The sequence below is a fragment of the Neolamprologus brichardi genome, chromosome 22 (genome assembly GCF_056152115.1).
Source record: "Neolamprologus brichardi isolate AB-2024 chromosome 22, ASM5615211v1, whole genome shotgun sequence".
In the NCBI taxonomy this organism is placed as follows: Eukaryota; Metazoa; Chordata; class Actinopteri; order Cichliformes; family Cichlidae; genus Neolamprologus; species Neolamprologus brichardi.
The window spans coordinates 1,710,974-1,736,896 of record NC_142124.1 but is presented as its reverse complement, the minus strand read 5'-3'; the positions used below and the strand labels follow the sequence as shown (position 1 = coordinate 1,736,896).

The following is a 25,923-nucleotide window of genomic DNA, read 5'->3' as shown; positions in this document are numbered from 1 at the left end:
TGTGACTCGGCTGTCATATAAACACTTCTGTGTTCTTATTTAGTCACAGATCAGATCATCACATCTGTCAGGACAGAAAAACTAGCAGCAGTAAAAAGTACTGCAGAGTCTCAGGTTCGTGTTCAGCCCAGGCTCTGTGCTGCAGCTCAGCCCCTCTCTCTCCCCCCACTTTCTTTACTGTTTCAATGGTCTCTGTCCAAAAAACAACAACAAAGAAATATCTGTGAAAAAGTAGAGTTCATAAACTCAAATCATGAATGAATAAATAAATAAAAGAAAATGCAAACATTTTATTTTGAAGGAAATTTAGTTAAATTTGTTGAACAAACCTTCAATAAACCCAGAAAGTTGATTCTGTTTATCTGGACTTTGTGTTATCAGTTTTAATTTTAACTATGAAAAAAATGTGGTTCAGCTTTTCCTGTCATGACGTCTGTAGTTCCTGTTCAAAGCAGCTCACAGAGAGACAGAGGAAGCGAAGCGACAGCAGCATCAGAATACAGAGGACCAACATTTACTTATGATTTACTGCAGAATCAGAATCAGCTTCACATAGAAAAGCTCCAGTTAACAGAGAAACACAGCGACTGAGTGACAGCTCTGCTGTACAGGAAACTGATACTGCTGAAAACTGAGCATCTTAAAATGTCTTCCATCATCGATGAGGATCCAGAGTTGAGCATGAGTGTGAAATACAGCAAAGGAGAGGACAGAGGAGAGAGACTGGAGGGACTGGTCCTCCTCCATGAGAATGTGGACTCCAGCACAGACCATCAGGTCCCTGTTTCAACACAGGACGGAGGTAAGTATCAAATACTGAGGGATCAGGAATCAGGAGAGACTGTTTCCATCTTCTCAATAAAATATCAAACTAATACAGATCCATCAAAGCTTTTGGGTCCAGAGACTCAGTTTATTCATAGTGTGGAGGAAAGTTCAAGCTTTGGTGAAGGTGTGCAGTCTCTGCTCTTATTATGGTTTATGTGTTTCTATATTTTTTAATGTTTTCTGTTTATTTAGAGAATAAATGATAAAAATTGTCTAGTTTAAAGTATCAGTGTGTTATTTTAGTAAGTGTAGAAACTCTTCAGTCTCCACAAGCTGACAGAAAAGTGTTGGAGGAGTTATCTCACAGATCAGTGGTGAAGGCAGAAATATAAGAAACAAGGAAGTGTTGGTCGACACTGTGGAGCGAGTATAACCACGGAAACTGCTCAAAGCACACTTTTCACAGCTAGTTTTAGCTGACACGAAATCAGACCAATGAATAACAACTCTGTTTTCATTTCAGCAAATCATGGAGATATTGTTTTAATGACATAATATTCATATTATAATAACCAACATTGTCTTCATGATCTGGTCTTTGTGTGAAACACGGCTGATACACATTCGTCTGTTTCTGAGTCACATCAAAGCGTTTCTCTGTCAGAGTCTCTGTTCTCACATATGTAAAAGTCACCTGAAGACAAACATGTGACAAAGTCTCCTGTAAATATCAAAACTGCTAGAATGAACTTGTTCAGCTCGTCATCAGGTCGGCTGCAGGTGGAAAGTCTTTCTGACGATAAACCAATAAAATACGCTTGAAAAATGGGAAACAAATTATGATTAAAACATGTTTAATAATTAAATTAACAAATTATTTTCTCCATTTTGCCTTCGTAGAAATAAAAGCCCAGGAGAAGCTTCCAGCTGTGAAAAGAAGCCGTTTCAGAGCTGTTGAAGTGAAGCTGGTGGTTCTGTATCTGCTGATTCTGGCTGGAATCACAACACGCTGTGAGGAGTTTTATTATCATGCTCATGATACACTCCCATGTTAAAATGAGCACCTTTGCTGCCTTAAAAACATGTTTCCATTCAGGACCAAATGAGTTTTGGTCTCTAAGGATAGTTTCCTCTTCATAAAAACTGCACGGTGGCATTTTAAATGGAATTCTCTGATCAATAATATGAGCTGCTGTGTGGTACAGCCTGACCAACACGTTGGTTTTGCTGACTGAGCTTCTAGTATTTCATGAGTCTGTTACTTAGCACTGATTAGCAGGTGTGTGTCTGTGTGCATGATTCCTGGCTCATATCTTGTGTGTGTTGTGGAGGTGGAGTGAATGTTCTTGTTGTTCCTTCAAACTCTTCACTCAACACGGTGATTCTGTGATTATATCAACAAAGCAGACAGGCAGCAGCATCTGCTGCAGACTGATGCAGGTGCAGTCACACTATGTTAGACAGTGGCCGTCTGTCATTGTGCGACTAGTTAGTTCACTTGGAGTATTAAGCAGGTAGCTAACAAGCTAATGTTAGCTCCATTCATCTCATAGGAAAATGAAAAACTTTATTTAAATCATTTTAAATTCTAAATCGTCGGTTTTGTTGCATTTCTAACCAGATATTTTGGTGAGTTTGGAAAAAGAGCAGCTGAAGGACGAGATGGAAGGTAAGAAACTATTAAAAACTGTCAGAGTTGGAGACGGATTTGAAAGGTAACTGATTTTACATTTTGAATCAGCTTCTTGTGTTAAGATAAAAAAAAGAAACAAACCAAATTACAGCAGCTGACCTCCCAAACTAACATAAACAGGAGAAACTGTTCACAGTCAAAGGCAGCTCAGCCCTACAAACTCCTTCCAAGTGAAACAGGAAACACACAGTGAGAGCTGCACTTCCACAGGAAGTACCTGATCACATGGAAACACCTGTGATATGAGGAAGTGTTGATTCCCAGTGTTGTCTGTTCTTTCAAAGCATATAGATAACATCTCTGACTACAGGTGTAGAAATGCTGTTTGATTCTTCACCTTCTTCCTCCACACTGAAGCACAATTATTCTGAATCTTGTCAGTGGTTTTTGTTCACAGTTGATACGTATTTAGCTCATCAGATTTCCTGTAGTTCTAACACCTCCACCCACAGGACATGTTAAAGAACAATGGCTGCAAGTTTCTGACTCTTATTGATATTTGACAAAGCAGAGGAAGAAGATTATTTCTGTTCAATGTTTCACTCATTTTATTTTATTTTATTTTGATTTCACTGAAATATTTCAGATGCTTTGAACAAGAGTGAATTCAACAAAATGAAGAACAGCCACACTGAGCTCCAGGATGAACTAATTTAATTTAATTTAATTTAATTTAATTTAATTTAATTTAATTTAATTTAATTTAATTTAATTTAATTTAATTTAATTTAATTTAATTTAATTTAATTTAGGTTCTTACAAAAATATTTTAGATGCTTTGAACAAGAATCAAATGCAGGATGAACTTCAAGGTAATTGAATCCTGGATTCTAAAATCACTATTGTCAGAACATTTTAACTTAATTTGAATATTTTTTTCTCCAAAGACACAAAAACCAACCTGACTCAGTTACAGAGCCGTTATGATGAACTGAGTAAAAACCACAGTCAGCTACAGGAAGAAGTGAAGAAGATGATAGAAGGTAATAAAGTTTGAATAACTAATAGAAAACATCAGTGTTACACAGTGATAACCTGATTGTGTCTTTGTTTTGAATCCTAAATGTTTGATGCTGTGTAACAGTTTCTCTGTATAAATGTAAGTTTCAGTTAATTATGAATAAGAGAGAAAACCTGAGTTTAAATGAAGTATTTACAGGGAAAATGACAGGGACCAAAGATTAATGTGATACAACATGACACAAAGTCTGACTTTAAAACATGTGTTTGACTTTAAGAGAAGTGTGATGAAGGATGGACGAGATTTGGAAGCAGCTGTTACTTTATATCCAGGGAGACTAAAACTTGGTCTGACAGCAGGAGAGACTGTCAGGATAAAGGAGCTGATCTGGTGACGATAAACAGCAAAGAGGAACAGGTGGGTGTGTTTGTTCATGTCTGTGTGATCTTTGATGGAGCTGACAGTCATCTGTTACTTGTGTTTTTGACCTGCTGTCAGTCTGTGACCTGCTTCCTGTTTCCACTCTGATGGATTTCTCTCTGATTTCTGCACAATGGAAGAAAAGTTTCATCACATTTATTCTTCCTTCAGACATATTCACAAGATGATGTCACCACAACAGAAGTGCTGAATTATGACTGGAGACAATATTTGTGTCTCTTCTCAAACAGGAATTTGTCAGTGAAATCAGAGGACTCTCTTGGATTGGTCTGGAAGCCAAAAACACATCAGGAGGATATAAATGGGAATGGGTGGACGGAGCACCGCTGACAGAAACGTGAGACATTAGTTTGTTTCTATTCCAGAGTTATTATTTAGAAGTGAAACATTGATGTTTTGGAAGATAGATCAGCAATACATGAGTTGAGCTATTTTCCAACAGCCCCACAAACTGAATGTAAAGAAAAGCAGAAATCCTCCTTTGAATGAACAGCTGTGCTTGAACTCTCTTCATCTGCAGTCTGTGATGACGTTCAGTTACAACAAGTCAGTTTGAAGAAATCAGGATTGAAACATGTTCAAAGCAGCGACCGACACATTTCACTTTGTTCAATTTGTCTTCATGTTTTTTGTGCTGTAATGTTTCTTTTCTCACAGAACAAAAACTGTTTCAGAGAATTCCTGTCTCTTCTTCTTTGGTGTTTGTAAAACTTCAGAACATATGAAGGAAGAAGCTTCAGTAAATATGACCTGATAGACACACATTTCAAAGTGATGTCTGTAAACAGCTGACAAAACAGTTTCAAACAGCAGAAAGTCAGCTCTGACTTCTTTTTATTCTCCATTTTTACAGCAGGAAGATTTCATATTCATCAAAGCTTGAAAGCTGTTTTAGTGTGCATGATGATTCTCAGAGAAAAGTCTAAAGGAGGGAAAGTGGGCGAGAAACCTGGGAAAGAAATACAGGAAATATTGGAAATATTCCAAAAGAGACTCATATTTATATGAATGTGACAATAGTTATGAGTTTAGTCCAGTTTCATATCAGATTTGATCTCTCTGACAGGTTCTGGGCAAAAGGATATGGGAATCCCGAATATGGTTACTATGGAGACTGCTGTGACCTTTATGGGAAATGGACATGGTCACATTATTCTGGAATAATGACCTTCATCTGTGAGAAATGAGTTTGGTGCTTTGATGTAAATGTTTGAATAATCCAACCAAAGACACCTCACTATGAAATGTCCTGCATGAGCCTCAGACTCAGCTTACAGTCTTTACTTGTTCATTCTGCATCATATATTGATTACATATATTGTCCCTCTGTGCTCTGTGCTGTACAGTAAGGTTGGAAGTCATCCACACAAAACCTTGAAGTACTTCATTACTCTGTAGTTCCAGCAAATTGTTCTAATAAAAGTCAAAGTGCAGCTTGTCTTTACTTTGGTTTACTTGGTTTATTCATCAGTCTGTTGGTCCTAAAACTTCAGTAAACGTCTTCTTCAGTTTCTCTCAAACAGCTGAAAGTAGCTGCTTCTTACTTTTAGCTACAAATCAGGAACCAAGAGACTGAAACCAGCACAAATTCAGTTTGTCAAACTTACAACGTGTGAATAAGTGAAGATGAATCCGTTTAAAACAGCTTTCCTTCTTCTTCTTCACTTACATCAAAACACAACTTTACCTTCCTGCTTAGTTTGCAGCGAGCTGCCTGCACAGCGTTAACACACTGAAGGTCAAAGTTCATTTCAGCATGACAGAAAGGAAAAGTCCAGAAACAACAACCCTCCCAGTGGACACGGTTAAAGTCTGTTGATTTAAAAAAATTTTAGGGGGCCTAGAACTGAGTCCTGTGGGACACCCCACAAGAGAATAGCAGAGGACGACACATGGTCACAGAGACAGACACAAAAAGTTCACAGAGTCAAGTTCTTCTCTTTCAAGGCTCTATTTTTCACCAGAGCTACAGTATCCAGAGTCGTACGTAGTGAAGAGTCAAAGTTATTAACAAGATAATCGACCTCTGTTGGAGTAGCGTTCAGATAGCTGCTCTGCTCTATGAGCATTGAAGATGAAAACAGTGGGTGGATTCTATTCTTAAACTTAATTACAGCACTTTCACAAAGACATCTACTGTGATAAAGTCTGCTCTCCACTAGGGATGGGTACCGGTAATAAACGGTAGTAACCAGACCGAAAAGCAGCGCACATTTCGGTGCTTTATTTTCCTGAGATGTCATACACTTCAGATTCTAGCCAATCATTTTACGTTTCCGAGGATAGTAGGCGGGCCCAGGTACGTACGTTCTTTTAGAGCACGTTATTACATTAATGCATGTAAGGTGAACTAGCAAACACCGTCGTAGTTACATGCGGCTGTCTTCTTGTTTGATGGCAGATACTCCCTTCACCCTTCTGGTTAAAAAGGCTAAAATGACCAAAGAAAAAGTGAAAAACAGTTAAACATGAGAGGTTTTTGGACAAAGTTTGTGTTTTTTCCATTGTTTAAGCACTGCTTCCAGCCAAGAGTGAAACCATATATGCCCTATAGCTGCAGAAAAGGCTAACATTGTTATCTTTTTACAAAAAAAAGCTGAACATGAGAGGTTTTTGGACAAAGTGTGTGTTCTCCATTCTTTAAGCACCGTTTAAGCACCGGCACCGTTTCAAAAGTACCGGTTTGGCACCGGTATCGGATAAAACCTAAACGATACCCATCCCTACTCTCCACTGCTGTGTAATCAATTATTGTAAATGTAAATGTTATCAAGAAATGATCAGACAGGAGACGGTTTTCAGGAAACACTGTTAAATGTTCAGTTTCTATGCCATATGTTAAAACAAGATCTAGAGTGTGATTAAAGTGGTGGGTGGGTTCTTTTACATTTTGAGAGAAGCCAATTGAGTCTAATAACAGATTAAATGCCATGTTGAGGCTGTCATTTTTAGCATCTACATGGATGTTAAAATCACCCACAATAATTATTTTATCTGAGCTCAGAACTAAATCAGATAAAAAGTCTGAGAAATCAGACAGAAACTCTGTGTAAGGCCCAGGTGGACGATAGATGATAACAAGACTGGTTTCTGAGTTTTGCAGCTGGGGTGGACGAGGCTAAGCGTCAGGCTTTCAAATGAATTAAAAGTCTTACACTTTCTTATTCTTATATTTTTTATTACAGAAAAAATAGAAACAAACAAATGAAATTTATATTTTTAAATGGGGAAAAAAGAGTAAACAGAATAACTTTTTTAAAGAAAGAACACAATCTTCAAATATACGATGCTTTACAATCCATCATTATTATCAGTAAACGCCCACACAATGGAAGACATTTCAGGATTACAAGAAGAATTTGAGTCTTACAGCAAATATTTCACTGATTGATCCTCAGACAGCTTCATCATGTGGACTGAACCTTTTACCGTAAAGTTCAAACTTAAAATCTAGAATATAATTAAAGCATCTTATCCAATCAATAAAGTAATCCTAGCTCGTGCTGAATAAAAGTAGAAATTACCTTGGAAATCGAACTTTTCAAATTAAGAGCTTACATGTAAATGCAAGAAAATACTGAAACACAACATTTTCCAGATTTCTGCCCTAAATTTCCCACAGAAAAAGTTTCTCTATTTTCAAACAAAGTTTCACTGCAAATGAATATTTAAGGCACAATAAAAAAATAAATGTATTTACACAGACAGACTTTAGTTTTTGTAATCATCTAGAAGTTCACTCAATTTGGCCAAAAACTCATAAAAGCCATAATAAAAAAGGAGAAAATCAGTTTATGCCACGCCCCCATTACAATGATCACACCAGAGTATCTAAAATCATTTAATTCTCATGAGCACCTGAGGTCTCGCTGTTTGTAAAGGTCTGATTCATTAAGCCAACTTACAGTGAAAGGGTTAAAGCACCAACCTTCACATTACATTTATGCTTTGTTTAGTATCCAACCATTTTATTTTATGTATTCACTTCTAAATATTATGATTTTAATTATATTTCTCCTACATAAAAACATTATATGCATTAACAGACGTCACACTAAAACATTTTCTTCCACCTGCCTGGAGATGTTTCCTGCAGAGGCAGCAGGTGTGACTGCTGAGCTCCGCCCACTTTATCAGATGCAGACTTTAGCGTCTGCTTTGTGTCCAATCGGTATGAAACTATTCTCACAGGTGCATAAACCAGTGACAATGTTTCAAATATCTTTACAAACATGTTTTCAGATTTATGATTTACTCTAAAAGTTTTAAACTTATCAAAACTGACTCATAAATTTTGCTGTCATGAAGGTTCAGATTGAGGAAGCATGAACACTTTTAAAACCCATTTCATGGAAAGCTAAAGAACCACATTATACCTCAGATTTTTAATCTGTAAAGTGCAAAATAAACTATTTATATTTATCATTATTATTTTTAATTATTGTAGCCTGTATGCCAATAATCTAGTTCATGCGAGCCGTGAAACTTGATGTAGCTGAAGATTCAGGACGACTCCTGGGCCTGACCTTGTTTGTCAGAATCAGCTGCAGAGAGGAGCAACAGTATTATTTTACATGTAGAGTAACAGCAGGTTCTCAGTGAGGGATGCACCAACTTAAACTCTTATGTGTAATCACACTGAACTTTTTTTTAACTTTAAATCAGTTAAATATAACAAAGACTTCAACAATAGAAACCTACTGATATTTATTAGAAAATGTAAAAGTTAAAAAAAGGTAAGAAGTTATGAGCTGCAGTCTATCTGGTCAGATATAAACCAAGTTTAGGTGGAGTTTATTTTCGTTGTGCTGACTTTTTACAGTCAGTTACAATAACTCGTACTGCGTGAGCTAGCATGACGGAGTTTCTATACAGCTGGGTGGTGCTATGATGTTACTGATGTTGATCTTATTTTATTTATAAGGTTATTTAGTCGAGTTTCCAACCGTCCCGTACAAACGAAATCGTCCCACATTCAGAGAAAATATTACGCGTTTCGTGTTGAGCTGAAAAGGAACAGTTTGTCCCGAACTTCAGCTAGAATGGAAAAAGACACAAAGCTGGAGTTATTCTGTCGTTACGCTGCACAGCTGCCTCTTCCCCTGTCATTCTCTCCCCTCTCTCGCCTGTTGCAACTTCAATCATGAAACTGATCAATGATCAGCTGATTGGCTTTTCTCTCTTGTTTGTTTATCACTTTGCGCCAGAAACAGGAAACCAGCGGATGTCGCTAAACAACAGCAGCACGTTTACGCTTGATCAGCTGTTGTTAGAATTGATTTAATATTAATTTCTAGTATCAGCTGATGTTTGCTGGAGCCACAGCTGTAAAGCTGCTGGTCATGATGGTTTGGATATGTGGTGAGAGGGAAACATGAAGATGAAACCAGGAGATGTCCTTACTGAATCATCAGAGCTGAACAGCTGATGGGGAAACAGGTTTACCTTTTAGGTGACATGGATGAGTTGAAGTTATGAACTGTTTTTGTTTTCTAAGTAGCTGACAGCTGGTAACTGTGCAGGGGCGGATCTAGCAAAGTTTTGCCAGGGGGCCAGGTAGGGCATTAACAGGGAAAGGGGGGCACAAAGAAATACTTTTCTTTCTTACTCTCATATAAAATATTTAGCTTTTATTAAACAGTTATCTGAATCTTACAACCAAAGTTTGTATATTAATTCACAATATTGGCTGTAGACCATTGTTAATCATTCAGAACACTGTGTAAAAATAACAAAAAGTGAATGCAAAAGTGCATAAATATTTATTTTACGTGTTATATGTGTGTGGCGGGGCGTGGTCTGCAGTGCCGCTGCAGGGGAGGTGGACCCACCTGAGCGGCAATCAGATGTAATCAGATCTGCAAACCAGAAAGTACACAAATACAAGATTAAATATTTTATTTATTTATCAAAGACACATAATTACACATTGATACAATGAACAAGGTGTCTATGAAAATTACACATGATGTAAGAAAAACATTATAACATACAAATAAGTGTTTTAAGATAATCTGACATACTTTAAAAGCATAAGAATAAAAGTTTTTAAAAAAAAAAAAAAAATCTTGTTCTTTGATGATCACATTATCACATTCTTTAAAGCATAACGTAGGGAGCAGAGTGTTCACAAAAACAGTTTTATGATTACTTTTTCCACAGCGCTTGTATGCCTCTTGCAAAACTTTGTACTTTTCACCATAAGACACAATAACTCACGATTATCTAAGACCAGCCATGAAATGTCCGTCGCTTCATTACAATCATTTGTCCCCGCTGCTGCCCTCAGATCCAGATGCAGTCTTCTGTACTGGGGGGTAAAATGGCTCTTTTGGTGGTTCATAAAAAATATCTCAAAAAGCGATGTTAGTGCGGGGAGAGTATTTCTGGAGAGTCTGCAAAAGCTGTCTTGCTCGTGCTCCTGATTGGATATGTGGAGCCCGGCTCTGATATCTCACTGGTGGCAGCTAAAGGTAGGCACGCCTTGGAGGCGGAGTTGGTCTCGGGCGCAATCTTTCAAACGAGCCTCACGGCATTTCAGGCAACCTCAGGCCGGAAACAACATCCGGTCACTCGCGGTCAAAATCCACGCAGTGCTGGTTTATCGCAGCGATCAGGTTAACACATCTGGCTTAAATCAGAGTCTAAAAATATAAAGAAAAACAAAAAGAGTTTTAAAACACGCAAACTAGCAAAATATCAAAGGAGCATAACATAACAATAACAAGATGATATGAGATACCTGATGAGGCCATGATAGGTGATGTAGACATGTAATGTATAAACTTGTACGGGAGTTAAAGTCGAGCTTATATATATTTTAAAGTGTATTGTACGTGGGATAGGCTCCAGCGCACCGCGCGAGCCTGAAAAAAAGGATAAGCGGAAGCGAATGGATGGACGGATGGTGTATTGTACATGTTACAAACCATTGTGATATTTTTTAAATGAAAGGATTGACATGGTAAAAAGGAAAATGTAAAAATGTAGTTAGAGAGGAAGATTAACACTTACCGAATGATATGCACATAGGGAAAGCGACGGCAGTTGTTGATCCCTGGTTCGTGGTTGTTGCGAGCTCGTTTCCCACAGGCTCTTCTGCACTTCGGGCGTAGCGATGAGGCTCAAAACACCCCAATCAGACAAAGTAAAGGCGATCCGCGGTGTGACCAAAACTTTCACCCGCTTTGAGCTGGTAGAAATAGATTTCGTTCTCTCTAAGGCTGAAAGCATAGCCCCAAAGCCCACCGGTGTTGAGCCTGAATCTCTCCTCCATCATACCTGCAGCCGAATGGCTAACCGGGGTGCGAGGGGAGCCGCCCCATTGTTATGTGATTGGCAGCGGGGCGAAGTTTTTTAGATAATTTTTTAGAAGAATTTTAGAGGTAGCTGGTAAGAGGGATCGTTTTGAAGAAAAAAGACTAAGGATTTTTCAGGACTTTTCCCCTGTTTTCGAAGGTTTTGGGAATAGAAGGGATACCTAACAAGGGTTTTTGGACGTGCGTTTTTGGAGAAAACGGAGGATTTTTTTAAGGAGTTTTGCTTTTCCTCCGCGGAGGATCGGGGGTGGGAGCCGCGGGGAGACAAAAGACTAAGGATTTTTCCCCTGTTTTCGAATATAAGGTTTTTGGGAATAGAGGGGTACCTATCGGGGTTTTTTGGAGAAAAAGAGTTTTTTATGTTGGGAGCCGCGGTGCGTTTTTCGGGGATCGCCAGAGTTTGTTTTTTTTTTTCACGATTCTGAGTTTTATTCTAAATCTCCTTGTTCGGATTAAACAAATGCATATAAATTGAAATAAAGTTTTCCTCCAAGGCATGCAGCCTGTATTTCTGGCCATACTGAACGTTACAAAAGCACAAGTTTAACTAAACAGTTTCACTATTTTACTATGTATTATTAACACGTTTTCACACATAAGCACGGAGCCCGAGACACACAAAGTCCGGAGACACAGACCCAGACACACAGCCTCGGGCACGCGCCCTCGCACACACGCTGAGCCACCACCAGATGGCGTTTTTTAAGCATAAAAAAAAATAAAAACTTTTTTTTTAATGGATTAAAAAATAAAAGAATGCTATTTGATATATAAGAAACTTAAAAAATAATAATCAATAATCAATTAGTTCTTTTTAGGGGGAAAAGCAATGAGCTATGAACTAGCATATTTTTATGAATATCATATTTTTATTACTTCCTTTATTACTTTATTACTTCCTAGGGCCATAAATTATTCTAGGGGCCATAAATCACTCAGTTTGACATAAGGGGTATAATATCACTCTCTTACGGATTAAATAGCAAAGCCCAATACTTATGTACTGAAACCAACTACTTCTGCTTGTCAGCTTAAGTTAAAATGTTACATTTTTCCTCTGATTATTTTTTTTAGCATTTGTTTTACTGAGTTTGTTACAAATATTCAGGTTAAAAAATTATTTTTAATGAATTATGTTCACAAAGTCACATGTGCAGTACTCTGTACAGCTTGCACCCTTTAGGACAAATAATTAGAAACATTAATATTTCTTGTTCAATACTGAGCTGATAACACCTCTGTATGTTGTGACCAGGATGCAGCAGCAGACTGAACCTCAACTGAAACCTGCTCCATCATCTCATCTTTGCAGATGTCCATTTATAAAGCATCAACAACTCAAAGGTAAACATGATATTAGAAAATGTGTTAGTATATAAGGCCTTTAAAACAAATAAAAAATAAACAGCTGTCGGCAGAACTGTAGGACTGAACAACTTCAGATCCCGAGTGTGTGAGGACAGAAGGATCAGCTCTATTTCAGATTTGAGATACACTTTATATTTCAGTTTGTGATGATTCTGTTCTGTTTGTGATTACAGGAGCTGTCCTCAGATTCAGACCTCAGCACCACCCAGTGACAGCAGACAGATCATCTTATAGCTTCAATCTTTGTAGTAACTCCAAAATTAACTGAATGTGCTGTCAGTGAAAGCTGCAGCTGTTTTATTGATAAATTTAAAGACAAAAAGTCAAAAGGATTAATGACCCCTGTAACTCTGTCACTACACATCAGCATTAACAGGACCTCAGTTTGGTGTTTCAGAAAACTGCTGATCTCAGACCTGCACAACTTCTGTTTTAAACACTGAATGTACTCAGCTACATGAAGAGCACATGATGTTCTTGTACCGTGTACATTATAACATACCATAATAGACCCATTTCTGTAATATACTTACATATCTATTTTATTGCTAATATATATTGTAATATATCTATATCATGGCTAAAGCACTTCTGGATGGATGCAAACTGCATTTTGTTGCCCTGTGCATGTGCAATAACAATAAAGTTGAATTCTATTCTATTCTATTCTAATCTATTCCATTATGTAAAAGTCCAGACCCTCTGAGGATTATCTGAGTAGTTCTAACATTACACAAAGCAAAGGTCTCCATCAGTGTTCATGAAATGCTGGGTTTATCCTTCTTGTGAGGGAGCTGCTGGTGAAGATCACGAGCCCTGCTTGATCCCGGCGATGAGTTTCATTCTTCCTGGTGTTTCTGAAATGATGCCTCTCACTGTGGGTCAACAGAACATCTGGCACAGGACAGCTGTAATGAAAGAAATTGAAGAAGTTTTGAAAAAAAAAATCTTGGAAATGCCCTATATGTGAGAAGCAGATTTTGTATTTACTTTTCTTTTCCAATCAAGATAACTAAAAGTATAATTTTCACCATACAATTACTAACCTTGTCATCTCCTGCACTGTCTGTTTTGGGCTCTGGGCTTGTCCTTCCCAGCGCTCATGAGACTGCTTTGCTGCACTGTGGTATGAGGTGCTAACCTGTTGACAGTGTTGGGAAGGTTAATTTAAAATGTATTCCACCAAAGATTATAGAAGTAATGTATTCTGAATACTTTACAACTACATGAATGTACTATTTCTGTGTGATTTATTACTATTACTGAAGGCTACTCGCCATACCAACACCAACTAGATGTTAAAATCATAATATAAATGAGTAACAGTAGGTGGACATTAGGTAAGGCTGCACTTTTTGCAGCGATCTCGTGTAGAAAACTATTCCGCGCGTATATAAAACAGGTCAGCGGCTCCGAACCGTAGTAAAGGGACCTCTGGCTAATACGTCGAGTTCGTGTCGGGCTCGTAGCTGAAAACTAGCTTTACTTTGTTGTCTGGGTCAACTTTGCTAGCAGAGACAGAGAGAGGCGTTGAAAGGCTGCTCCAACGGAACTTATTGTTTCAGAGGAAAACACGAACACGGTGTACAGTCGAGTCTTAATAGCTTACTTACAGCTGGGCTCGTCAGGCTCTCTTCTTGGCTGCAGTGGTTATTATTATATTTACATGCTTCCAGCTCCCGTTTCTGCTCGATGACAGCTCGTACTTTTCCTTTTCCTCCCTCCCTCGCTCACAGACACATAATGGGTATTGCAGTCCATTCTCCCTGCAGCACGGACTACACTGCCCATGAGGCTACATTGTTTAGGGCGATGCCTGTAACACTCTGCTATTGCCTTCATATTAAATCATTTTTGTATAATAATTTTTAGAGGCTCTTATTGCGTGTTTTGTTTGGGTTTCCACCGGCGTGGAATTACCAAAAATAGAGAGACCATAGCCTAACATATGAAACAGGAAAATACCGCCATGTAATCCATTTATTTCAACAAACTAACTGTATTCTCAATATCACCTATTGAACGGTAACTGTAACGGATACATTTACTCATATTTTGTATTTTAAATACGTAACGCCGGTGCATGTATTACGTTACTGCCCAACACTGCCTGTTGATGAGATCTTGTGCCGTTCCTAAAACACCGGCCTCCAACTCCTAAACAGACACGGGTGTCCCTAAATTTAGCAAATATTAGCTTCGGGCTAGCTTGCTACGATGAATGGGCTAATACCAGCATTTTACCACAACTTCACCAGATGTAGCTAAAAAAAACTAAACTAATGTCCAGTCCAGTGGGACAGCAAGGAAAGATGACAAAAATGATACTTACTTGCGGTTTGGAGGGTCCAGGTGAAATTGAAGCAGCCATTGAAAGACGGGAAGAGAGAAAGATGGCAGCTTGGTCAGCACTAGTGGCCTCTATGATGTATGCAAATACACGCGGGGCGGAATCCCCGGTTTCAAATTTTTTTTCGGTTTCAATACAAGATTTTTCAGTACATTTATTTCAGTTACAATATTTTTTTTCGGTTTCAATATTTTTTTCGGTTTCGTTTCAAGGTGGCATCGTTCTGATTCCACAGAAATGTCCCTAAAAAAAAAAACAGTCTGCACATAAATACGCAGAATGTTAGACGTCCACATTCCTTAAATGTCCTTGTTCCTAATGTCCTTGGTTCTTTTTAAATATTAAAATAAATTTGCATCTTGTGACACATTAAAAGTAAATACACTGGCATTACTGTGCATCACCTTCAGTTATAGCTACAGCACAGCTATTGCACCTGAACTGCGCATAACCACTTAGCTGGCTGCGGCTGAACTAGCAGGCCCAAGAAAGGAAAAAACACTAAGCACTCATAATAAACAGAACTGTCACAACATTGCAATACTATGAAAACACATCTTAAACATAATTAAACACATTTACTACTATTCTGACTGGTTAGTTGTTTTTTTCAGTGCATTAAACTGCAATAGCGGTGCTAAGTGAGCTAGGCTAACTCACCAGAATAGTTCAAAAAGTTCGAAGAAACACTCCAACTCCTTCGAGGTAGGTACCCGTCTGTGGTTCACCGCTAACAACAGCTCTCTCACAAATATTAATTGAACCTCTTTTCTCTCTTTCAACTGGGAAAAACCGTGCTCCGCGGCAGCATGGAGTTTTTCCTTGCCGTCTTTGTTCTTCTACACCACACACCGCGCACCGAGCTGCTTGTGATGCCTTCAGGGCAAGCCCGGAAATTAAACTATCAGACGAGAACTACGATGCATTCAAAGAACCCTGTACTTCTGATTGCTGTAAATCTTACCAGGGTTACATTTGTTTCTTTTTTCATTCTAGCTGAAGTCCGGAACAAACTGTGTTCCTTTTCAAATCAAATCAAATCAAATGACTTTTATAGTCACATCACATGTGCAGTTACACTGGTACACTACATGTGAGTGAAATTCTTGTGTGCGAGCTTCACAAGCAACAGAGGTGTGCAAAAATACAATACCATAAGAACAAGCAAAATATAAGAATGGCTAAATCTGAGAATTATATGAATAAATATATGTACAATATAAGAGTGTATGCATATTACTGAATGTGTATACTAAATATGTTTTTCTACGTGTGTATATATATATGTGTGTGTGTGTGTGTGTATGTATACATATTTTACAAATTAAATAGAGTAAACAATAAAATTAAATATATAAAATATACAGAGGTTGGTAGTTGGATATGTGCAAAACAAGTGGCATTTATATACAGTGTGGAGTGCATAATTTTGAAGTTCCAGTAGTGAAGCTGAGGTGTCTATGAAGTGTTCAGCAGTCTGATGGCCTGGTGGAAAAAGCTGTCTCTCAGTCTGCTGGTTCGGGACCAGATGCTGCAGAACCTCCTTCCTGATGGAAGTAGTCTGAACAGTTTATGGCTGGGGTGACTGGAGTCCTTGATGATCCGCTTTCCTCAGGCACCGCTTCCTGTAGATGTCCTGGAGGGAGGGAAGGTCACCTCCAATTATCCGTTCAGAGCACTGCACTAGTCTCTGGAGAGCTTTGCTGTTGTAAGCGGTGCTGTTGCCGTACCAGGTGGTGATGCATCCAGTGAGGATGCTCTCAATGGCACAGCGATAGAAGGTCCTGAGGATGCGGGGACTCATGCCGAATCTTTTCAGTCTCCTGAGAAAAAAGAGGCGCTGCTGCGCCTTCTTCACTGTTTTGTTTGTGTGTACTGACCACAAAAGATCCTCAGCCAGATGTACACCAAGGAAGCAGAAGCTGCTCACTCTCTCCACAGCAGCTCCGTTCATGGTGATGGGGGGGTGTACTTCTCTGCACCTCCGGAAGTCCACTATCAACTCCTTTGTCTTTGCGACGTTGAGGGTGAGATGGTTGTCTTGACACCAGTGGGTCAGGGCGCTGACTTCCTCCCTTTAGGCCGACACTGTAGTGTCATCCGCAAACTTCACAATGATGTTGGAGTTGTTAGTGGCTGTGCAGTCATAGGTGTAGAGTGAGTACAGGAGAGGGCTCAGTACACACCCCTGTGGACAGTGTTGGGGAGTAACGGAATACATGCTCATAGGGGGTCATATGATTGTTGGGTTTTTCTCTGTATCTATGAAGCGCCTTGAGGCGACTTTTGTTGTGATTTGGCGCTATATAAATAAAATTGAATTGAATTGAATGTACCGCCGTTATGTATTTAAAATACAAAATAACTATTCCGTTACAGTTACCGTTTAAAAAGGTGGTATTTAGAATACAGTTACTTTGTTGAAATAAATGGATTACACGGCGGTACTTTCCTGTTTCATATTGTGGCGGGTCAGGACTGTTTGGGTTTTGTTTGACAGCTACGTTCTGTTGTTCCAGGCAGCGTTACGGTTGCCATGGTTACAGGGCTACGCTCTCTCTCTCTGCGTGTTTCCTCGGTGAGAGAGGCCTTTTTGTTGTTGTTATGCTAAGCTAACAGGCAGAATGCAGAATGTAGCCTCATGGGCAGTGTAGTCCGTGCTGCAGGGAGAATGGACTGCCATACCCGTTAAGTGTCTGTGAGCGAGGGAGGGAGAAAAAGGAAAAGTACGAGCTGTCATCGAGCAGAAACGGGAGCTGGAAGCATGTAAATATAATAATAACCACTGCAGCCAAGAAGAGAGCCTAAGCTATTAAGACTCGACTGTACACCGTGTTCGTGTTTTCCTCTGAAACAATAAGTTCTGTTGGAGCAGCCTTTCAACGCCTCTCTCTGTCTCTGCTAGCAAAGTTGACCCAGACAACAAAGTAAAGCTAGTTTTCAGCTACGAGCCGACACAGAACCCACCGTATTAGCCAGAGGTCCCTTTACTACGGTTCGGAGCCGCGGACCTTCAGTAACAGTAATAAATCACAGCAATAGTACATTCATGTAGTTGTAAACAGCATGATAATATATTAAGTAATCCAAAGTATTCAGAATACGTTACTCTCATTGAGTAACGTAACGGAATACGTTACAGAATACATTTTGGGGCATGTAATCTGTAATCTGTAATGGAATACATTTTAAAAGTAACCTTCCCATCACTGCCTGTGGAGCACCAGTGTTCAGTGTGATGGGGGATGACGTGATGCTGCCCATTCTGACCACTTGGAGTCTGTCAGACAGGAAGTTAAGGATCCAGCTGCAGAGGGAGCTGCTCAGTCCTAGATCCTGCAGTTTCCTGTCCAGCTTCGAGGGAACGATGGTATTGAATGCTGAGCTGTAGTCTACAAACAGCATTCTCACATACGCGTCTCTCTTCTCCAGGTGTGAGAGGGCAGTATGTAGTGTCAGGGCTATGGCGTCATCGGTGGACCTGTTGTGGCGGTATGCAAATAGTAGAGGGTCCAGTGAGTCGGGTAGTGCAGAGCAAACGAAGTCCCTGACCAGCTTCTCGAAGCATTTGCTCACAATGGGGGTCAGGGCTACAGGTCACCAGAAGTTCAATGAGGAGATGGTGGAGGATTTGGGTACAGGGACGACGGTGGCCATTTTGAAGCAGGCTGGGACTACAGACAGAGAGAGGGAGAGGTTGAAGATGTGTGTAAACACTCCAGCCAGCTGAGCCGCGCGTGACTTCAGGACGCAGCCGGGAATCCCGTCCGGACCAGTAGCTTTGCGTGCGTTCACCTTCCTGAAGCACTTCCACACATCCTCCTCAGACACAGTGTGCACACTGACGTCATTTACCGCGTAATATTTTCTCTGAATGTGGGACGATCCCGTTTGTACGGGACGGCAATTGGTAATTTATTTCAACATGTGAACAATATACAAGTACATTTAGAAAAGAAAACAAGAAAGAAAAAAAATACTATACAAATTACATACAAAAAAAACATTCTGATTAATTTACATGTTGAAAGGGAAGAAGTAAACACTTATTTAATCCCACCCCTTTGCCATAAATTATCACTTAATATTTAGTCAGCTTCCTTACTGATATAATTTGTAATACAAATAGTGCACAGATTTCTGATATACTATATACTATAATATCACATCATGAGTTGTTTGTTTTTTTTAAAGATGACAAAGCAACAAGGTGACATATACCAGTTTGTAAACTGTGTTGATAGGCCAGTAAAACCAGAGTCATGATAAACAAGATATACGCAGCGTTTTTTCCTCAATAGTTTCGTCACGTTTGCTGTCTAAGGACAGCGCAGCGAGACCTCTCTGCTTATGAGCAAAAAATAAAAAAACAAAGCAAAAACACCCATTTTGTGTTTGTGGAAAAATGCACCATGTCGACCAATTAAAAAATGATATGGCAACATGACATTTGGTTGTTTAGGAAGAGGGGGAAGTTTTAGGAGTGACAGAGAGAGAGAGAGAGAGAGAGAGAGAGAGAGAGAGAGAGAGAGAGAGAGAGATTAGTGACGTTCAGCGTGTTTGCAGTGTGTAGTTAGTGTGTTGTCTTGTATACTTAGTGTGTAGTGTTGTGGATAGTTTTGTGTTGTGTGTCAGAACAATGAGGCGACTGCTGTCTCCAGGTAGAAACAGGAGTGATACACCTGCTGCTGTCAGACCTGCAGGTATCAGGCTGTGATGTTTCCTTTATAGTGGACAGAAATATTTGCAGTGGCACAAATAATTTGTGGCATCTTGTTGAAGAACAGCTGATTGTTCTGTAAATAGTTTGAAATGGTTATTTAAAAAATCAAGGTAAAATTAAATGGATGCAAATTGTTTGCATAACTTGTGCATATGATTTTTAAATTGACAGTTTATATTTGTATTTAAAGTTATGAAATATGATCATTAAACATGTTTGTGGTTGTTACAGTTTTTTGTCTGATTTTGATCAATTGTGTTAACACAGTTTGTCAAAATGAAAACATGACTGTAAATTCAGACACGTGAGGTTGTGCTGAAAACAATGAGACCAAACAAGGCAAGTAAATAGTTTTTAAAGGTGAAATGTGGAGGAAACATCAAAAGTAGTTGGACCCCAGAGGGTTAAACATTTTTTTAAAGTAACACAAAAGTTACTTTTCAAGTAATTAATTACTTTTAGAATCTAGTAACTCAGTTACTAACTCAGTTACTTTTTTGAAGTAGTAACTAGTTACTATAATTAATTACTTTTTCATAGGAAAATTGCGCAACACTGCTATCCACACACTCCAAACACACGAAACATGACAAATCTCTCACATCTCAAGACTCGCTCTCTCTCTCTCTCTCTCTCTCTCTCTCTCCACTTTATCTCGGCTGTAACATCTGATGATGTAAAATGAGGACACGAGGATGCGTGGCACATTAAATGTTGCACAACGTATTTGTGAGTTTCATATCAGATAAGAAAAACATTTTCAGAAACCGTTCAGATGCACTTTTATCATGTTGTCCTATAAATTTGTTCCATCATGTGACTCGGCTGTCATATAAACACTTCTGTGTTCTTATTTAGTCACAGATCAGATCATCACATCTGTCAGGACAGAAAAACTAGCAGCAGTAAAAAGTACTGCAGAGTCTCAGGTTCGTGTTCAGCCCAGGCTCTGTGCTGCAGCTCAGCCCCTCTCTCTCCCCCCACTTTCTTTACTGTTTCAATGGTCTCTGTCCAAAAAACAACAACAAAGAAATATCTGTGAAAAAGTAGAGTTCATAAACTCAAATCATGAATGAATAAATAAATAAAAGAAAATGCAAACATTTTACTTTGAAGGAAATTTAGTTTAATTTGTTGAACAAACCTTCAATAAACCCAGAAAGTTGATTCTGTTTATCTGGACTTTGTGTTATCAGTTTTAATTTTAACTATGAAAAAAATGTGGTTTAGCTTTTCCTGTCATGACGTCTGTAGTTCCTGTTCAAAGCAGCTCACAGAGAGACAGAGGAAGCGAAGCGACAGCAGCATCAGAATACAGAGGACCAACATTTACTTATGATTTACTGCAGAATCAGAATCAGCTTCACATAGAAAAGCTCCAGTTAACAGAGAAACACAGCGACTGAGTGACAGCTCTGCTGTACAGGAAACTGATACTGCTGAAAACTGAGCATCTTAAACTGTCTTCCATCATCGATGAGGATCCAGAGTTGAGCATGAGTGTGAAATACAGCAAAGGAGAGGACAGAGGAGAGAGACTGGAGGGACTGGTCCTCCTCCATGAGAATGTGGACTCCTGCACAGACCATCAGGTCCCTGTTTCAACACAGGACGGAGGTAAGTATCAAATACTGAGGGATCAGGAATCAGGAGAGACTGTTTCCATCTTCTCAATAAAATATCAAACTAATACAGATCCATCAAAGCTTTTGGGTCCAGAGACTCAGTTTATTCATAGTGTGGAGGAAAGTTCAAGCTTTGGTGAAGGTGTGCAGTCTCTGCTCTTATTATGGTTTATATGTTTCTATATTTTTAATGTTTTCTGTTTATTTAGAGAATAAATGATAAAAATTGTCTAGTTTAAAGTATCATTGTGTTATTTTAGTAAGTGTAGAAACTCTTCAGTCTCCACAAGCTGACAGAAAAGTGTTGGAGGAGTTATCTCACAGATCAGTGGTGAAGGCAGAAATATAAGAAACAAGGAAGTGTTGGTCGACACTGTGGAGCGAGTATAACCACGGAAACTGCTCAAAGCACACTTTTCACAGCTAGTTTTAGCTGACAGGAAATCAGACCAATGAATAACAACTCTGTTTTCATTTCAGCAAATCATGGAGATATTGTTTTAATGACATAATATTCATATTATAATAACCAACATTGTCTTCATGATCTGGTCTTTGTGTGAAACACGGCTGATACACATTCGTCTGTTTCTGAGTCACATCAAAGCGTTTCTCTGTCAGAGTCTCTGTTCTCACATATGTAAAAGTCACCTGAAGACAAACATGTGACAAAGTCTCCTGTAAATATCAAAACTGCTAGAATGAACTTGTTCAGCTCATCATCAGGTCGGCTGCAGGTGGAAAGTCTTTCTGACGATAAACCAATAAAATACGCTTGAACAATGGGAAACAAATTATGATTAAAACATGTTTAATAATTAAATTAACAAATGATTTTCTCTCCATTTTGCCTTCGTAGAAATAAAAGCCCAGGAGAAGCTTCCAGCTGTGAAAAGAAGCCGTTTCAGAGGTGTTGAAGTGAAGCTGGTGGTTCTGTATCTGCTGATTCTGGCTGGAATCACAACACGCTGTGAGGAGTTTTATTATCATGCTCATGATACACTCCCATGTTAAAATGAGCACCTTTGCTGCCTTAAAAACATGTTTCCATTCAGGACCAAATGAGTTTTGGTCTCTAAGGATCGTTTCCTCTTCATAAAAACTGCACGGTGGCATTTTAAATGGAATTCTCTGATCAATAATATGAGCTGCTGTGTGGTACAGCCTGACCAACACGTTGGTTTTGCTGACTGAGCTTCTAGTATTTCATGAGTCTGTTACTTAGCACTGATTAGCAGGTGTGTGTCTGTGTGCATGATTCCTGGCTCATATCTTGTGTGTGTTGTGGAGGTGGAGTGAATGTTCTTGTTGTTCCTTCAAACTCTTCACTCAACACGGTGATTCTGTGATTATATCAACAAAGCAGACAGGCAGCAGCATCTGCTGCAGACTGATGCAGGTGCAGTCACACTATGTTAGACAGTGGCCGTCTGTCATTGTGCGACTGGTTAGTTCACTTGGTGTATTAAGCAGGTAGCTAACAAGCTAATGTTAGCTCCATTCATCTCATAGGAAAATGAAAAACTTTATTTAAATCATTTTAAATTTTAAATCTTCGGTTTTGTTGCATTTCTAACCAGATATTTTGGTGAGTTTGGAAAAAGAGCAGCTGAAGGACGAGATGGAAGGTAAGAAACTATTAAAAACTGTCAGAGTTGGAGACGGATTTGAAAGGTAACTGATTTTACATTTTGAATCAGCTTCTTGTGTTAAGATAAGAAAAAGAAACAAACCAAATTACAGCAGCTGACCTCCCAAACTAACATAAACAGGAGAAACTGTTCACAGTCAAAGGCAGCTCAGCCCTACAAACTCCTTCGAAGTGAAACAGGAAACACACAGTGAGAGCTGCACTTCCACAGGAAGTACCTGATCACATGGAAACACCTGTGATATGAGGAAGTGTTGATTCCCAGTGTTGTCTGTTCTTTCAAAGCATATAGATAACATCTCTGACTACAGGTGTAGAAATGCTGTTTGATTCTTCACCTTCTTCCTCCACACTGAGAACAATTATTCTGAATCTTGTCAGTGGTTTTTGTTCACAGTTGATACGTATTTAGCTCATCAGATTTCCTGTAGTTCTAACACCTCCACCCACAGGACATGTTAAAGAACAATGGCTGCAAGTTTCTGACTCTTATTGATATTTGACAAAGCAGAGGAAGAAGATTATTTCTGTTCAATGTTTCACTCATTTTATTTTATTTTATTTTGATTTCACTGAAATATTTCAGATGCTTTGAACAAGAGTGAATTCAACAAAATGAAGAACAGCCACACTGAGCTCCAGGATGAACTTCAAGGTAAGCAAACACCAAGTTCTTATATCACAGATATATTTGCAGAACATTTTAACTTAATTTTGATCTGTTTTTCTCTAAAGACACAAAAACCAGCCTGACTCAGTTACAGAGCCGTTATGATGAACTGAGTAAAAACCACAGTCAGCTACAGGAAGAAGTGAAGAAGATGATAGAAGGTAATAAAGTTTGAATAACTAATAGAAAACATCAGTGTTACACAGTGATAACCTGATTGTGTCTTTGTTTTGAATCCTAAATGTTTGATGCTGTGTAACAGTTTCTCTGTATAAATGTAAGTTTCAGTTAATTATGAATAAGAGAGAAAACCTGAGTTTAAATGAAGTATTTACAGGGAAAATGACAGGGACCAAAGATTAATGTGATACAACATGACACAAAGTCTGTCTTTAAAACATGTGTTTGACTTTAAGGGAAGTGTGATGAAGGATGGTGGAGATTTGGAAGCAGCTGTTACTTTAAATCCAGTGAGAGTAAAACTTGGTCTAACAGCAGGAGAGTCTGTCAGGATAAAGGAGCTGATCTGGTGATGATAAACAGCAAAGAGGAACAGGTGGGTGTGTTTGTTCATGTCTGTGTGATCTTTGATGCAGCTGACAGTCATCTGTTACTTGTGTTTTTGACCTGCTGTCAGTCTGTGACCTGCTTCCTGTTTCCACTCTGATGGATTTCTCTCTGATTTCTGCACAATGGAAGAAAAGTTTCATCACATTTATTCTTCCTTCAGACATATTCACAAGATGATGTCACCACAACAGAAGTGCTGAATTATGACTGGAGACAATATTTGTGTCTCTTCTCAAACAGGAAATTGTCAGTAAATTCGGAGTATACTCTTGGATTGGTCTGGAAGCCAAAAACACATCAGGAGGATCTAAATGGGAATGGGTGGACGGAGCACCGCTGACAGTAACGTGAGACATTAGTTTGTTTCTATTCCAGAGTTATTATTTAGAAGTGAAACATTGATGTTTTGGAAGATAGATCAGCAATACATGAGTTGAGCTATTTTCCAACAGCCCCACAAACTGAATGTAAAGAAAAGCAGAAATCCTCCTTTGAATGAACAGCTGTGCTTGAACTCTCTTCATCTGCAGTCTGTGATGACGTTCAGTTACAACAAGTCAGTTTGAAGAAATCAGGATTGAAACATGTTCAAAGCAGCGACCGACACATTTCACTTTGTTCAATTTGTCTTCATGTTTTTTGTGCTGTAATGTTTCTTTTCTCACAGAACAAAAACTGTTTCAGAGAATTCCTGTCTCTTCTTCTTTGGTGTTTGTAAAACTTCAGAACATATGAAGGAAGAAGCTTCAGTAAATATGACCTGATAGACACACATTTCAAAGTGATGTCTGTAAACAGCTGACAAAACAGTTTCAAACAGCAGAAAGTCAGCTCTGACTTCTTTTTATTCTCCATTTTTACAGCAGGAAGATTTCATATTCATCAAAGCTTGAAAGCTGTTTTAGTGTGCATGATGATTCTCAGAGAAAAGTCTAAAGGAGGGAAAGTGGGCGAGAAACCTGGGAAAGAAATACAGGAAATATTGGAAATATTCCAAAAGAGACTCATATTTATATGAATGTGACAATAGTTATGAGTTTAGTCCAGTTTCATATCAGATTTGATCTCTCTGACAGGTTCTGGGCAGAAGGATATGGGAATCCCAAATATGGTATCTATGGAGGCTGCTGTGACTATTATGGGAGATGGAAACAGTACAGTTTATATTCTAAGACCTTCATCTGTGAGAAATGAGTTTGGTGCTTTGATGTAAATGTTTGAATAATCCAACCAAAGACACCTCACTATGAAATGTCCTGCATGAGCCTCAGACTCAGCTTACAGTCTTTACTTGTTCATTCTGCATCATATATTGATTACATATATTGTCCCTCTGTGCTCTGTGCTGTACAGTAAGGTTGGAAGTCATCCACACAAAACCTTGAAGTACTTCATTACTCTGTAGTTCCAGCAAATTGTTCTAATAAAAGTCAAAGTGCAGCTTGTCTTTACTTTGGTTTACTTGGTTTATTCATCAGTCTGTTGGTCCTAAAACTTCAGTAAACGTCTTCTTCAGTTTCTCTCAAACAGCTGAAAGTAGCTGCTTCTTATTTTTAGCTACAAATCAGGAACCAAGAGACTGAAACCAGCACAAATTCAGTTTGTCAAACTTACAACGTGTGAATAAGTGAAGATGAATCCGTTTAAAACAGCTTTCCTTATTCTTCTTCACTTACATCAAAACACAACTTTACCTTCCTGCTTAGTTTGCAGCGAGCTGCCTGCACAGCGTTAACACACTGAAGGTCAAAGTTCATTTCAGAATGACAGAAAGGAAAAGTCCA

At 38.8% G+C, this 25,923-nt stretch overlaps 2 protein-coding genes across 5 annotated transcripts; both read left to right on the top strand.

Annotated features, from left to right (window-relative positions):
• The first annotated feature begins 475 nt into the window (after positions 1-475).
• LOC148096559 (CD209 antigen-like protein C) lies at positions 476-5,050 on the top strand. Of its 4 annotated transcripts, XM_087834644.1 has the most exons (9): positions 476-802; positions 1,669-1,779; positions 2,390-2,437; positions 3,048-3,095; positions 3,259-3,273; positions 3,349-3,444; positions 3,700-3,839; positions 4,094-4,200; positions 4,930-5,050. In XM_087834644.1, exons 1-9 carry the CDS (start codon positions 646-648, stop codon positions 5,048-5,050), a joined length of 843 nt encoding a protein of 280 aa, XP_087690770.1. In that variant the 5' UTR covers positions 476-645. The 4 variants fall into 4 exon arrangements, with proteins under 4 accessions (XP_087690770.1, XP_087690773.1, XP_087690772.1 ...); XM_087834647.1 differs by lacking the exon at positions 2,390-2,437; XM_087834646.1 differs by lacking the exon at positions 2,390-2,437 and having other exon boundaries at positions 3,349-3,452; positions 3,705-3,839.
• Positions 5,051-18,363: 13,313 nt separating this feature from the next.
• On the top strand, positions 18,364-25,607 carry LOC148096558 (uncharacterized). Its single transcript, XM_087835462.1, has 9 exons — positions 18,364-18,605; positions 21,050-21,240; positions 22,108-22,218; positions 22,829-22,876; positions 23,486-23,554; positions 23,635-23,730; positions 23,986-24,125; positions 24,380-24,486; positions 25,216-25,607. Exons 1-9 carry the CDS (start codon positions 18,364-18,366, stop codon positions 25,331-25,333), a joined length of 1,122 nt encoding a protein of 373 aa, XP_087691588.1. The 3' UTR covers positions 25,334-25,607.
• Positions 25,608-25,923: the final 316 nt, after the last annotated feature.